The 16,051-nt window shown below is 38.8% G+C and overlaps 2 protein-coding genes across 7 annotated transcripts in view; both read right to left on the minus strand.

Annotated features, from left to right (window-relative positions):
• Positions 1 to 13: 13 nt before the first annotated feature.
• On the minus strand, positions 14 to 7,317 carry slc66a1 (solute carrier family 66 member 1). 4 transcript variants are annotated; one of them, XM_044039402.1, is made up of 8 exons: positions 7,255 to 7,317; positions 4,555 to 4,748; positions 4,338 to 4,467; positions 3,913 to 4,000; positions 3,476 to 3,630; positions 3,276 to 3,368; positions 2,594 to 2,779; positions 14 to 1,335 (listed from the first exon to the last, which is right to left on the minus strand). In XM_044039402.1, the coding sequence occupies exons 2-8, from the start codon at positions 4,743 to 4,745 to the stop codon at positions 1,249 to 1,251; spliced, it is 930 nt and encodes a 309-aa protein (XP_043895337.1). In that variant the 5' UTR covers positions 4,746 to 4,748; positions 7,255 to 7,317; the 3' UTR covers positions 14 to 1,248. The 4 variants fall into 4 exon arrangements, with proteins under 4 accessions (XP_043895337.1, XP_043895336.1, XP_043895335.1 ...); XM_044039401.1 differs by having other exon boundaries at positions 4,555 to 4,751; positions 7,255 to 7,300; XM_044039400.1 differs by lacking the exon at positions 7,255 to 7,317 and adding an exon at positions 5,724 to 5,891.
• A 1,047-nt stretch (positions 7,318 to 8,364) lies between these two features.
• trim33 (tripartite motif containing 33) overlaps positions 8,365 to 16,051 on the minus strand; it is a 31,435-nt gene continuing 23,748 nt past the window's right edge. For 2 of the 3 annotated variants that reach the window (XM_044037843.1, XM_044037842.1), the window contains 5 exons: positions 15,611 to 15,722; positions 15,453 to 15,527; positions 12,241 to 12,393; positions 10,080 to 10,130; positions 8,365 to 9,115 (listed from right to left, as the gene is read on the minus strand). In XM_044037843.1, the coding sequence (XP_043893778.1) occupies positions 8,870 to 9,115; positions 10,080 to 10,130; positions 12,241 to 12,393; positions 15,453 to 15,527; positions 15,611 to 15,722 (637 nt within the window). In that variant the 3' untranslated portion in view covers positions 8,365 to 8,869. The remainder of the gene's footprint in view (positions 9,116 to 10,079; positions 10,131 to 12,240; positions 12,394 to 15,452; positions 15,528 to 15,610; positions 15,723 to 16,051) is intronic. The other variant, XM_044037844.1, reaches the window with a different exon arrangement.

The following is a 16,051-nucleotide window of genomic DNA, read 5'->3' on the forward strand; positions in this document are numbered from 1 at the left end:
ACTTCACGCAGAATTAAAGAGTTATTCATTTGTTTAATGTTCACAGTACACTGACCCACCTAACATATTTAACATTTCCCCCAAGTACAAAAACAAGCTGGAGCTTCAAAACGTGCAAAAATGGTGAAAATGAAAGTTTGAAAATTCAACAATCTTGTGAAAGTCTGTGTCAAGTAATACAACTTTTTATCAACAGTGCAAAAAAAAAATGGTCGAGTGTATTGGGGGGGAAGAAAAAAATTAATTGTATCATAACAAATAACAAGAGCAATAAAATTCACAAAAAATACAAATGCTAAAAAATACTTACTTTGATTGTAGCACTTGGTTTACATGTATTTACACTTTTTTTTTTCTCTCACAAAGTTACAGAACATCTGCTCTTTTCCAATAAGACATTGCTGACAGTCCAAAAAACAAAAAGATGAAACCCTGTAAATAAAATCAGACCTAATAAGGTCAGGCTTCTTATAAAGGTTTATTTTTGCCTTTTGGGAAAGTGTCAAAGTGTTTTAAAAAGGATGTCAGAATGTCAGAATGAATGTCATGATTTTAGAGAAACCCAAGTGTAAACTGGTTTTCTGTGACCTAAAATCAGGAGGACATGAGTTTAAACTCATGTCCGACACCTGAAATCCTCAACCGTCCCTTTAAAATTCATTACTAAAGTGGAAATCTCAAAAGATGGTCGATAAAATACACATCTGTATGTATTTGCTGAATGAGGTAAAGTGATGTTCAGTACAGTATTTTTATGAACTTAGTGAATGTGAGCAACCGTCCTGAAAAGAACATCAAGTTCAAGTTAAAATGATTAAACAGTCACTGTGACATCTGTAGTGATTGAATTGGCTACAGGAAATGTTCCATAGTGAGTTTAGCCTGTACCGTTGTTCAAAAATGCATCTTTAAAAACAAAAGAAGGTCATAAAACCTTCAGTTGACCATTACATTTCCTGAAATATTCCACACAAACAACAATAACTTGTTTTGCTGCCCTTAAAAACACCAGAAACTAAAAGGTGTAAGTTGAGGGACTGCCACTTTGAGAGCAGTGTAAGTCTCATCACTGCAGCTGAACTTTTAAAAACACAATGATAACATTGTAATAAAAGAGCAGAATAAATAAAACTATAAAATGAAGATCATTTTGACTTTGTGTTCTTGTGATGTGATTACGACGGCTCACTGAAAGCGAGTGCTCTCCTCCCACCAGTGCACCAGCAGCATGTTGGTTGAGGTTGATGTTTAGGTCCCCATCAGAGGCGCCGTCTCATCATGGCTGCCGTCCGCCTGCATCGCTGCTTTGCGGTAAATTATGAACTGGAAGGAGATCTGAGCCGCGGTGTCAAGGAAATCAACAGAAAACCTGGGAAGGAGGCTGTGAAATGGAAAAACACTGTCCTGCAGCTACTGCAGAACAAATGTTATTTTGTAACTTGCAAATGCAATGCGTAACTTTTAAATATGAATAAATGGTTGTCTCATTCAAACCTTTGTCAATGTGTTCACACAATGCTGATTAAGCTCCACACGACTCTCTCTATCTGAGTATAACTGTTTTTGCCGTCTGTCGACAAAGTCATGCTGCACAGAGTGTGAAGTGTGAATCACAATTTTGTCTCCTTTCGTAACATGAACATATTGAAAATGCACGCTCTAGCAACAGCAATCAAGCCCCTCCTGAATGGCCAATAAGATTGTCCATAATTTACGAAATATTCCATCGAGCCAGAGTTGATACAGCGACCTAAGTGTGACAGCACTGATCAGCTCTCCTGCAGTCCTCCCTACAAACTGTGCTATCTAAGATTTGTAGTCTGTGTTAAAATACAGACATACAATTGATAGCTAACCAAAATACTGTAGAAATACAGATCAGATGACAGTACTGCTTCATTCTCTCTCTCTAACACACAGGCGGTCAAAGAGGTTCTGAACTGGAGCTTTAATTAAAACTAGGTTGTATCCTACATTTAGTGCTTTCTGGTTCTGGCTCTGGTGCCGTTCTAGAGCCTCAGAACCTTGAGGCTTTCTGGCTAAACAGCCCGTGTTCAGACCAGTTTAAGAGGAACCAAAGTGGGAGGACGTTACTCTGCGTTACTCATGCGGAAGTAAACACAGCAAAGTAAACACAGCAAAATCTCCATACTTCCATATTTCCCACTCGTCTTCATAACCCAGATTATGAAATGCTCACTGATGATGTCACGGTTCACAAAGCAGAACCACTATTATTATTTTTTTATAACTCCTCCTCATCATTATCATCATCATGTAACATGTACTGTAAATGCATGATCTACACCTTCACTGCAAACAGAACGTGAAGCAGCTGAAGTTCACAGAGAGACACGGGGCCTCTGGGGGCCACTAGTGTAGGTCTTTGCTGACAAGCCTGATTGCCTGGGAGTGTTTGGACCTTTGAAACTGAGCGTCATGTTTCCACACACAGTCACGAGACCTTAACCCTTCTGATGAACTGCCCTCTCTAACGGCTCAGCACTGCCTGAAATGTAGCACGTACATGGGATTACAGAGAATACAGATGCCTGGCAGCAGAAGCAGTGCTTTTTTTTCCTAAAAAGGATACGATGACATCTAAAGAGAGGGTGCCGAGGCTGCCAATGAGCCATGGCAGGTGATGGATGATGTAGCTTTTCTCGCCTTGACCCTGATCAGGATTCTTCATTAGCACACTCAGGCCATACGTGCTGTTTCCCAAGATGACTAGGGCAAACAGAAAGTAAGATACTCCCTCTGTCGACTTCCTCTTGAACTGTGGGGAAAAAGACAAGAGCGGAGGCAAAGTGAGGGAGGGGGGAGCAATACAAGATGTCTTACACAGCTGTCGTGTAGTGTAATGTCATGTGAGACTACGGAGAAGAAAGCACCCTTCACCTTGACAGGGGATTATTTTCATTTGCATTTTCACCTGCATGATTTTCAGGTGTGCTGAATTTTGCCTTTCACTTCAATAAACTGTTTTCAATTTAGTGCATTTTTAAATATACTCCAAAAACAAAAAAAAACTTTCTATTTTGAGTCACCTTATCAGCTTTGATTAGATAACATCCTGACACAATGTCCATTTACCACGTTGATACCAAACGATCTAAACTTGATTGACACTAACTTGTTTTACAGACATGACATAAAAGGTGGAAATAGAAAACTTTTAAACATGAGACAGTAATATAATAGCATTAGCTTCAGTCAGCGTCTACCACCTCCAGTATGCAGCAGTTGGTGGTAAAGCACAGAGTCATACTCACGTTAGTGTACATCTGTGGGACTCTGGAAGACAGGTACAGGACTGACGACACTGAGCCGATAGAGAAACCAAAAATCTCTTTAAAGGTGAAAGCCTGAAGTGACAGAGACATGTTGTTTAACTTTTTTTAAGCTAAAAAAAAGAAGGCAAAAATAAGTGCTTCTTGTCTTTTAGGCAACTCATCGAACAAACATGACTTACCTTGAATGGGTGGACGTCAGTGGTGGAGAGCAACGTGCGACTTCTGAACTCAGAGGGAATCACTTCCTGTTGAGCGGCTGGCCCGGCAAGGTGGATGAGGTTTGTAGTAAATCCCAGGATACAGGCTGCACCCACCATGTGCACAACTCCCCTCCCTGGGGATGAGACAGCACCTGGGTTTATTTATTAATACTGGGAAGGATAACTCTGGGAAGGATATTTCTGTATTCCCACTGACAGGGGGGGGTTACTGTGTCAAAGGTGGACAAAATGTGTCACAACAACATGAGACATGTGATGACATCATGACAGCGAACATGGAATAACACTCTTCTTCTGTCTGGACTTGTGCTGAAACACTGGTTATCAGCACTGATAGAACAAGTCTGCTCAAGTAGCTATGATTAAACAGAAAGAGTAAGAACCAAAACACTTACTTTGAACCACTCTGTTCCCCAGTTTGTAGTAAAAGTACATGCCCAGCATCAGTAAATCAGCCACAACGTAATAAATCGCTGTGTATGTCTGGATGAAAGGGAGAAGCAAACATGTAACAAGTCAGAGGAGAAGGAATGATTGATTTACTTTACCATGGAAAAGATATTTGCATCATTATGTGTCGCCTTAGAATGAATCACCTCAGTCATTGATCAAGACACAAACAATAATGAGATGATAATGGCTCTGACAACAAGGCAATTTGTTAAATAACAAAACCCTACATGATATTATATCTAGTTTAAATAACAGCTAATGGAAATGTATTCTTATTTTTATTAAAAAATGATATACAGATTAAATGAATGTTTGCACTTTCAGGGGGAAAAAGTTTAAGAACATGAGCGAGGTCACTACAAGTCACCTGAAGTGGCAGCTGGTCCGCCAAGAAGGAGCCCACCAGGTTGCAGGAGTCACCTCCCAACCACAGTAACAGGAACCATATTGAAAGGGCTTTGTCCATATTCCCATTTTTGCACGAGCTATAGTACTGTCTGCAAACAAAAACGATCACACACGACATCTAAATAAAGATAGAAAAACGCCCTTGAGAAACAGCAGAGAATGACAAACACACTTACGGCAGTAAGGACATCATGAAGCAGAGGATGGACAGGAGGCCCAGGTAGACGCTGGCCATATCCCTTGAATCCTGGGCACATTCCCCAAGCCCTTCCCAAACCCATTTGGAACCGTTAGGGCAGATAGTGGTGAAGTTTCCGTTATCAGTCCATCCAAAGGCATGCCGGGTGAGCACTCCGTCTGTCCGCATAGTCTGCTGGAGAGAAAAGCTTCAGTAATCAACCAGTTCATTACAAATATGAACATGTTAAAATAAACACAATATATAGCAAAAACAAGGAGTTTCAGAGCTTCTTCATACACCACTGATCCACTGCTGCTTCAGGATAACACATCAGAACTTACTGACTGACGTAAAGTTGCTGATTTTCCATTCAATTCCTTCTGAAGACAATCCCAAGGGCGGCAGTTTCATCACTCTAGTTTATTTGTATTGTTATAGCTGCAACAATTAATCAATTACTGATTGATTAACTGACTACTAAATGAACTGCCACCTATTTTGATAAACGACTAACTGGTTAGAGTTCTTCTAATTGCAGAATCTTAATGTGAATATGTTCTGGTTTGTTTTTCTCTGTGACAACACAGATCTGTGACCAAACATTAGAAGATATCGTATATGGAAGTTTGAGAAACTCAGATTCAACAGGTTATGCATTATATGAACAAAACAACAACAAACTGATAATGAAACCAATCGTTAGGACACTTTGAAAACAATTTACATCTTCACGTTATGGTTCTTGCATTAGTGTATAGTAATCGACGTCATGTAGAGGTCCTGTCGATCACTTGATCCTGATGTCAGGACTTAGAATGAAGAACAAAACTCAACCACACGCAGATGTCCAGTTCACGCGGTCAGATCTGGGTCAAAGGTTATCGTAAACGACACAAAAATATCCCGTTTAGGTCCACATTCGGCTGATTACGTCACAGAGCGGTGTTGTTTTTAATAAAGTCAAAATACACTTCTATTCAGGACAATAAACACGGGCCTTTTGTACGCGATACTGACTTGACAGAAGCCGAGGAACAAATAAACAAAGCAAAATGAAGAGACTTGGCTAACGAGCCACTGCAAACACCACCGAATAAAACACGACGGCAGCTCGGACAAACTAACACAGTAAAAAAATAAAATAAAACACCACTTATGTCTTGCCTGTGTGGCTGCTGACCGGGCGAAGTGAAGTCCTCGGCAGAACAAATAAAAAGCAGCCGGAGAATCTGAAGAAACAACACGGAAACAAGTCTGAAGTCTGCTCTGCGCCTGGCAGCTGATTGGTCGCTGCGCTGAAACGTCACGACGCCACATGACTCAAATCTCGCGAGGTGAAAAACCATCGACCGTAAACAAAGCTGGCCCCGCCTACAATTTTTTTTTTTTTTATTATAATTAACATAGAACGATAATAATAAGGAAAAAAAATTGAAAACTTAGGTGCTTTAGCACCTAATTAGAATAAGAAAACAATGTTTCATTCTGCATAATAGCATTATAATACTGGTGGTAACTGTGTGTTAATTTATTAAATAAGTAAAATTTATGATTTGAATGTATTTTTCCACATGCTTGTACTATATTAATTATTTCTCTTTTTCTAAGAGGATCAGCTCTAATGCGTGGGCAGACAACCGCAGTTATCTTCATATCAACACATGTGACCATTTGTCTTTTTTCTTTTTTAAGTGAATCGGTCTGTGAAAAAGGGACACAATGCAACTGTCATGAAACTGTGATCACTGACGGTAAAGACAATGAACATGCAGTTTAAAGAAATCACTATTGCAGCTTTTGTGAGATAAAATGTCAAGTTATCTAAAATAGAACAAACCAAATCATGTTACACGCGTGAATAAATAATGTATTGCATAATAAAATCTACAATGGGTTAATTCAATGAATCAAGTGTAACAGAAAATACTTTTTTCAAAGATGCGCGCGGACTTTTATGTCTTTCTTTGTTTGATCCCATGTACACATTTAATTAAGGTATGTATATATTAAACCTGGGAACTATGTAGAAAATGTTGTTTTACAAAAGAGAAACTTGTTAATAATAATCTTCAAATTGCATTCCATATTAGTGATGACTAAGTATGACAGGTTCAGGTCTGTCAGTGAGACAGACACATAAAGCAGCAATTACATCATAATAATCAGAAATATATTATATAAGATATATTTTTTAGAATCAGATATCTCGTAGATAAATGTATTTCCTTCTGTGTCTTTCGTTCATCGGAAGGTTGAGAAAGAAATGACCTTTCTTCACACAGTTTAGTATCTCCAGTAATGACAGCCCTTACCTTGAAACTATGGTATGTTTCCATGTAAAGGTTAATTTTCCTTCCTTCAGGACTGGTCAGTGTGCTGTTCCAACGCGGACATAAATTTCACGTATCCTCATCACATATCAACGCGTCTTGTTAAAGTGCATTATTAAATCAGTCATTATTAGTCCTGAGGCCTCCTGCATTCTTCAACAAGCGTCTGCATTTTGGTGTGCAGCCGTGAAAGACTATAGATCAGCGCCCATAAAGGTCAGTCCTTGTATGTAAATGTAATCTTATCACACCACAACTGATGCTTCTTCTTTCTTTCTTTTTTGTCATTAAAGTACTTTGCTGTTATCCAAACAATGTTAACTGTCACACAGTCTCTGATAAGGAGACATAAGGTAACATCTTACCTGGAACTGAAAAGACGCTCAACTCCTGCGTCAGGACCAAAGAGAAGAAACTACTTATGACTTTGGGGAATTTACGGAGCCCCTGGTCAGCTGACAATGTGGTCAGACTGATGATTCAGCACTTCACTGCGCTGACGTCCGCTCGTGCAGTTTTATTTCCAAATTTGCTTGAGTTTTCCATTGTGACTCGTCACGTGACTGCTGATCAAACCGCTGACGTTCGATTTTCTTGAGCGTCAGCGCCTGCACTAAGGATAGTGGAAGTGGCCAATAAGGATCTATACAGTGAAAGTTTCTATTACTTTTAAAAGTATAAGGTAAAATATACATGGAAATTATTATTCTTATTTAGATTTACAGTGAACATGGGGAAATGACCACTCTTAGCATTACAAACTAATTTCTTCAAATGCTTAAATTGACAAATCATACGCAATCAAAATTATTCAATGTTTGGGGAAATTAAATGGATTACATTTTTATTGTACTTGACATCCATTATGGTGGATTACATTCTCTTCTTTGTGTGCAGCCAGAAATGGAGGGGGAAAAAAATCAGATCATGTCTATATAATAAAACGATCCTAAATGAGTAATCAGAGATCACATAGCACTCCATCTTATTCCTATCCCTTATGATACTTTGTGTGAATCATGGGAACAACTTCCGCTGCTTCCTGTCGTCCTGTCACTTTGACACCAATTCTGATTAGGATAGGATACAATTGCAGGTTAACAAAATTAGTAAAACTGCCTCCTACACTGCCAAACTGCTGTACTGTGTATATAAATCACATTAGTCTTTTGGTGTCACTTGAACACTGTTGGATTTATTGTGAGATGGGAGGACGACCTGAAGAAGTGGCCTCAACTAATGTACATTAGCATATTTAGTCACATTGACTAAGTCAACATTAACGATGTGAAAAGCTCAGATCTACCACCACCACCACTGGGATAAGACATTTTGAAGATGAACATCTCAATAAGCGAAACCAGAGATGTATACCAGTCTAAATACCACCAGTGTTGTGAGATAACCTGTTTTAAGGTAAATTGCTCATTTAAGAACTCACTTGAAACCCCAAAACTAATACTCCACACATTTTCTGACATATTTCAGGAACAGGTTTTATTTTTGACGCAACCAAACATCTATACTGTAGGAATAGCTTAAGTGGGCTAAATTCTCTTATTTACATAACATTTCCACAAAGTCATACAAATACTTTGTAGGTTTCATGTCAAAGGATAGATATAATACATTAAACAGAACACTGGATTGAAATGTCTTGTAAAGCAATTTCACAACAAATCTACAAATGAAAACGGATGATAAAGAACCAAACGTTACCTACTGCAAAACAAGTCCTACTTCAAAATTGTACAAGCGAGTTGCATGTCCATAAAATTAAGAGGGAATGCAACTCTTGCTCTTCTATGTTTTAGTCCTTCTGGTCAAGGCAGACTTCTTATGTAGTCGACAATTCCTCCAGAAGGAATGGATCAGATGAACTAAGCAGTTGTTACAGCGTATTGTCCTTTTCATTTGCTGCCTCAAGGGGGGGTGGGGGGGCTGTCCAGGGAAGACCGTTTTTCACCAAGTGGCAGGTTCTCACTTGATATGGACCACTTTCTCATCCGTTTTTAATCGTTTGCGTCTGGGTTGTACGAAGTCATCATCAGAGTCGTCCGTGTCATTGTCTTCCTTTTCCTTTTCTTTTTCCTTCTCCTTCTCCTTTTCATCACGGGACTCCGTTTCCGGCATTTCTGGGAAGCTCTGCCCTGGATACATCTCCTGCAACTTCTCCTCAAAGTACAGACTCACTGCCTTCCCGGTTATCGCCATCTCTGATCCCACCTGTCAGATGAGGAGGAGGAGAAGGGGGTGTGAGAGGAGGGGGGTAAGGAGTGATATGGATGAAGTAGTTGCGACAGTACCAAACAGCAGGAAGAATGAATGGGTTGAAGTGGGGGAGGATAAACAGGAAAATGAGACAAATTAGATGTGGTTAAGACTCCTGGTGGCAGTGTGGCCCCAGCTCACCCTTGTTGTACAGAGCAGAGATATCCTTCCTCCCAGACCCACTGTGGTTCCATGAAGCACTCACACAATTAATACAAAATTTCAGCCTGGTTCCAAATACTTCCAAAAATCTTCCAGGCTGTTTAAATTGCTTTATGCTGCTCAGGGAAACAGTTTTATACACCTGACACATAAAACGCACTTCTGTTAAGGCCCTTCAAACAACCATTGACCGTTCAGTCGTCTCAAGCTACTGCCATTATTCCAGATCACTTACATGACGAGAAATCTTGGGGAAAAAAAAAAAAACCTTGAGTAAAGCTTGAAACATCAAAAACATAATATGACTGAAGCACATGTGCAGCTGTTCACTTAAAATTGACTGAATCTAAAATGAACAAAATACTATGAGAGCTTGTGAAACAGAACTCTTTGACTACAAATTCCCTGAATCAACCTTTTTCAACCTTTATCACAGTCACTCTCTTGGCGTGATTGTGGATTGGAGTGACATGTGTCACACGACATTCAATTGAAGACAATTAGATAGATAGATAAAAAAAAAAAATAGAGAATAAGAGTGATTTAAGTGTTAATTGTGAAATCAAAAACTTGTAATGTTACATTAGTAAAGTAAAGAGTGATCAACAGTCAGCACCTGTAGCAGTGGGTTGGTATTGTGGTTTTTGTACATCATTTTTACAACTATAGACTGCCCAAATCTCTGAAGGCCAAACACACTTCTTGGAGCCTCAGTGGGAGGGGTCAGGACATCTGTGCTCTATTTGAAACGGCTTACCTGTGTATTAATCTGTTTCTCCTCATCATAAACCTGGATTATTCGAGACATCTAAAAAGGGGCAATAACATTACAACAAAGACAGTGAAGCAGCGGGGGAAGAAAAGAGTTCACAGCACAGGCAGGTTATATAATCAGAGCAGAAATCTGCTTAGGAGTACTGTGCTCGTCCATATGTGGTGTGTAGCCCCATGTCGTTACTGCAGGAATTAACAGCAAGTAAAGGTCTATAATATAAAGGTCTTTACTATAGTCAAATGGGCTATGGGAAACCACTGGATTAGTTGTTAATATATTGATTAATCCAGCATTTATAAATAAATCATCTTGTTTATGTTTCTGCTGCTCATTTTGTATGTCACAGTCTATATGGTGGTACATACATGAACAGGTCAATCTAAGATGTTTACTCACTAATTACACAAATTTATTAGAATTACAGGAATGAACCAAAACATTACGTAAATATAGCGGAAAACATGTTTTTTCATCAATTATCCACTGCTTTTTGGTACTGATAACTCTCAAAAAAAAACCTCCACCCTTACATTTGAAATGTGTAGAATTTAGACACAACTAGCAACAGATTGCAGATTGCAACCAAGGAAAAACCATGAACCTCCCTCCCCTTTTCCAAGAGTGTGAAAGAGAAAGTGATATGCACATAATATAAAAACACAAATGGACCCTTTCTAAACTGCTGACTCCACATGAAATTAATAGGCAAATTTGTTGTCACACAAGGAGGATTAAACAGGACCACTTCACTTAGGCTCTACATTTTCTAAGTAACTTTTTCTAATGCTCAGACTAATATTCATGCAGAATGTTCTCCGTGTATAGAAGCTCCCACATATTTGTAGTCGGTTACAAAGTGTATAGTGTGTGATACTCCGTTATAGAGAAAACTATTTCTTAACCATACAAATATAGTTGTTGATTAGTTTATGAGCTACCACTTACTCTGACTTACAGCTTACTGATCTAATCACATTACAATGACAATGTGTCATTGTGCTGATGTGTCTTTCACTATATTATTTACACATATAAACTAACTTAACCAAAATGACTTTCAAGTGGGGACCATGCTTGCTGTTAATTTGGGTTGCACAACAGCACATGACATCATCCTGTGAGGCTCAGATCATTATGATCACTACAAACCTCTCTGTGTGATCAGACTCACAATCCAGACACTGTTCACCTCTTCATTAAACAGTAGCTCCCCCATGTGGTTGTAAGGTAAAATACATTAGCATATACTGAGTATAATCTGTGCTCCAGACAGTACAGACAGACAAAGCCTCAATGACATCATATTAAAAAGAAGCAACAAAAACAAACACTTCAAAATACATTATTCCTCAATAAAAGAAGACAGGTAAAAATTAAGAACACTGACCACAGCCATCCATTAAAAATAGTACTCTTGATTCATAATTGTGACGCTGACAGTGTTAACAGGGTTTAGACAATGTTCCTGCAGCCAGTTTGAAGGGATCACCCTCCAACAGTGTTAGTAAGTGTCAAACAAACCGTGAAGGCCATAAGAACCACTTCCTACGCCCTTCTGCACAAAGCTGTGTTCCAACTAAGGGTAGACTAACATACTGGTTTACCAAGTTGGGCCTTGTTAAAGAGCTACATAACAGATACCATAACTTATATAACTGTGCTTAAATTGTAGGGCTCCACTAGCTTTGTTTTTATGTTTGTCAAATTCAGCAATCTTTGGCACCTGAATTTTGGAAGGCATGCTCAAGCATGTCTTGAATAAACCTGGTGTAATAGACAGATATGTGTGCACATGAAAAAAAAGGTTTTACCATTAACTTGTTAGGCTTCCACTAAAGTTCTGAGAGAGCTAGGGCCATTTAAGGGTAGGTCCAACTAAATACTTGACACTCAAGTCTGCAGAAGCTGTATGGTGATCATAGCTTTGCTAAAAAACAAAAACAAATCTAATGGTGGCCTTAGACTTTTGCACAGTGCCGTGAACATAGTTGTTTGATTTAAACTATTAAAAACATCACCAGTTTTTGAATGTGCTGATGGTAGTGACTTTAACTTGGATCTTTACCAGTCTAACCCTTGTCTTCATGCAGACACACAAGCAGATGCCATTCCCCAAAGCAGGCAAAGGACTCATGCTGCTCACCTCATTGTACTGAGCACAGTTGTTGAAGACCAGGCGCATATCAGTCACAAAGTCCTGGACAGACGTGTAGTGTTGGGAGCTCCGTAACTGCAGCTTCTTCTTCACCTTCTTCAGGTCCATGGGATGCTTAATAATCTTGTAGTAATTGGGCACCTGGTTTAAAATAAAAGCAGGTTAGAAAACATCTCTAGCAAACATCTCAGCAAAACATGAACATGACAGGCCAGTATAGCTTGTGATTTGTCAAAAATAAAAAAAAGTCTTCTTGTTTCCACTAGTTCGACTCAACTCTCTTTGTCACGGTATGTTTTTTTTGCTTTTCCATTAGTACTATCACTTCAGACTGCACTAATTGGTGAGAGTGCTGTCGCAGGAAGAGGCACAAGAATCAAAGCGAACAATGCCAGATCAGTTGAAAAGACTTAACAATCCTGAAAATCTGGGTTAATCTCCAACATTTAGCAAGGAAATGTATATTTCATTTTTAACAGAGGGAGTCTGGTGTAGTTAGTGACAGCACTGCTGAAAGCAAGCTGAATCACAAACCCTGCCGCTGTATTTCAGTGTGTTGCATATAAAACAAAGTCAGGGCAGTTTCATGCAGCAGTGCTGTGATGACCCCACCTGAATACATTTAACCCTGAAGTTACTGTGTCAAGCAAGCAGCAAAGAGTTTGTCCTAAAACACTCAGTCATCTCAGTAGCAAAAATGTGAGCTTTGTTGAAATGTGACTGCAACTAAAGGCTGCAGGCAGGTTTGTGTTTGATTGCTTTTTTAACCCCAAGCAGACATTTCGAATATATTCTTAACCATTGAATATTTCTTAAGGCAAAAAAAGTAAAATCATAAATCAAGTTTTGTGCAAAAAAACAAAACCTGAAATCTTATTTTAGGCCATATCGCACTCATGAATCACTGTAATTGTGATTGTCAGTAACCTAATTTGGCAACGTTCCAGCCATTTTAAAATATCCTCATTTGCATAAGTCTTCATTAAGAGCATATCTGAAAGATTTCACAAAATAAATGACCCTACCAAGAGCTGACTAATAAATTATTTATTGCGGAAAAGGTATTCATTTACACCTAACTAAATCAAGAAACAAATATCAGCACACTATGCAAATTGAGTGCCACCAGTTTTACTGCAGTGCATTTCGAAATGTTCCATGCACTCTGCACAGACCTGGTATTAAAAAAATACCATATATACATGCTAAATTGTCAACAGTAATATCAATTGGAACACTAGCATTTTATCAAAATAATTGTCACATTTCTACAGATATCTTTTGCATTTCTTATCCAACCATGTAGCACACTGTACCTATAACAGAGAGGAATGTTCGCAGGTCGTTGCACAGGATATCTGGTTTGTGCTGATGTTTGCTCAGGCTTTGTTTGTAGGCAGATTTAAATGTTGACATGGTCCATTTTAGTCCGACAAGACTACATTTGAAGCCACAGAAGTAATAAAGTTTAATAAGTTTTGAATGTACTTATAATAATGTTCCTAATAATGCAGACAAGCTGGAAAGTCTGGCTCTGCAGCTTATTCACAGTCATGGTGAAGCAGGCACTCACCAGATATTGTTAGTAGGGCGCTGTGTGGCACAATGCCACTTTTTCGTGTCGATACTGTGTGAAACAGACATTTTAGACCTCTTCAACTATAAAGCTGTTAACCACATATTTGTGCTAGCCATTGCAAAGACATGATTCTCCAACTAGGGCTGCATGGTTGGTGTAGTGGTAAGCGTAAGCAGACCCGGGTTCGAGCCCCGGCTGGAACAAGGGCCTTTCTGCATGGAGTTTGCATGTTCTCCCTGTGTGTGCGTGGGTTTCCTCCGGGTTCTCCGGCTTCCTCCCACAGTCCAAAAACATGCAATATGGGGATTAGGTAAATTGGACGCCGTGGATTGACCATGGGTGTGAGAGTGAATGGTTGTTTGTCTCTGTGTGTGGCCCTAAAATGGACTGGCGAACTGTCCAGGGTGTACCCCGCCTATCGCCCTATGTCAGCTGAGATTGGCACAGCACCCCCCATGACCCTCTGGTGGAGGATAGAGCGGTAGATGATGGATGGATGGATGGATTGATTCTCCAGCTGTGTAACAAATATCCTCATAACGTAGAAATAAACAGCCCACAACATGCTTCGGCTACAATGCTGTTGCTGTGCATAGTGAAGCATGCGATATATAGGACTTTTGGATTGGATCTATTACATTTTTATATCTGATCCAATGATTTGGCCCAGTATCTTATTGGCTCATCCCAGTTTCACTGGTACCTTATTCTTCTGATAATTTCAGGCAGGCTGATGTTTCACACTACTACCTTTACTTTGTTCAAAATCATCAAAGGGCATTTGCCTTTGATAGGCAAGCATTTGATAGGTGTGGCGCTTGTAAATACATCAAAGGACTCATGCCTTTGAAGACTTTGAAACCTGTATGGACAGTCAGACGGCAGACAGACAGATGTTCCTTGAATTAATAGAGAGATGCAGTATGTGAAGTGGGAAATAACAAGTGCCAGAAGGTTTTCAGTAAATAAAACATATTAAAAGATGTTAGAGATGTTCATCATCATCATCATTTATTTATTTTAATATGAATCCCACATTAAAATAACTTAAAAACTGGACTTATGTGACACATTTTGCCAATTTGAATATTTAGATTATCCTTAACATTTACAAAAATTTAAACTCTAAGCAGACAGTCCATTTTACTTAGTTATTCTGCGGTCCTCAAATGTGGCAAGAAGTCAGTGAAAACAACTGACTGACGCTTCCAAAAAATATTTTTCTTGTTGCAAGAACAATATTTCTTTTCCCTTTTTTTTCTTTTTATTTTTTTAACAATAAGCAAAACAAACACTAGACTCTTGTGAGAATGGGTCACAAAGCGCACCCTGAGAAATTGTAATTCTGGGCCATAATAATGAATTGGACAGATTTACCTAAACAGAGTACTCATAGTACTCAATAGTAAAATTACAAAGTGCTAGTTTTGTGTACCGGACAGTATTGACCCACTTCAAGCACTGGAGAGATGGATAAATACGACAGGATGAATGAAATATTGATGACACGTCGTAACACTAATAACTGCAATAAAGTAGAAAAAAGGCTGCACCAATAAGAGTAACCTGTGCTTGTGGGTGTGTCTGCATGTCAGTGCACGTGTTGTGAAGAGCCACTTACAGAACTAGGAACAGGTTCCCGAAAGCCGACGCTGAGTTCATGACAGTATATGTACAAGAGAAGCCGTTCACATCTCTGCACAAAGAAGAAGAGAGAGAATTAGCCGTCTCATACAAAACATGAAGAGGTCCTCAGGGAATGTTTTGGATGTTACTGACCCTCTGATCTTCAGGATTCAGGGACTGCTCTCCTCTAATTTTCTGGCTGTCATCACAGTACTCGATCTCAGGGCTTGAGAGACTCCGGCAAAAAGTGCAGAGGAAATCACCCCTGAGAAATAATAATTTTATAAATAAAAATTTTTATTTAACTTTTAATTTCATATGCATCTTCAACGATCAGACAAAACAAATGTTTTGGATAACATAGAAGATTTGCTTTGGGGCTGCAACCAACAAATATTTTCATAATCTATTATTATTATTATTATTATTATTATCATCATTGTTATTATTATTATTATTATTATTATATGATCTGTGAATTATTTTGTCAATTAATCGTTTGGTCCACAAAATGTCAGAAAATGTTGAAAATTGTTGAAACATGTTTTTCAAATGTGGAAATTATTATATTCTCAAATGTTTTGTCCACAAACA

Source organism: Solea senegalensis, linkage group LG11, assembly GCF_019176455.1.
Source record: "Solea senegalensis isolate Sse05_10M linkage group LG11, IFAPA_SoseM_1, whole genome shotgun sequence".
NCBI lineage: Eukaryota > Metazoa > Chordata > Actinopteri > Pleuronectiformes > Soleidae > Solea > Solea senegalensis.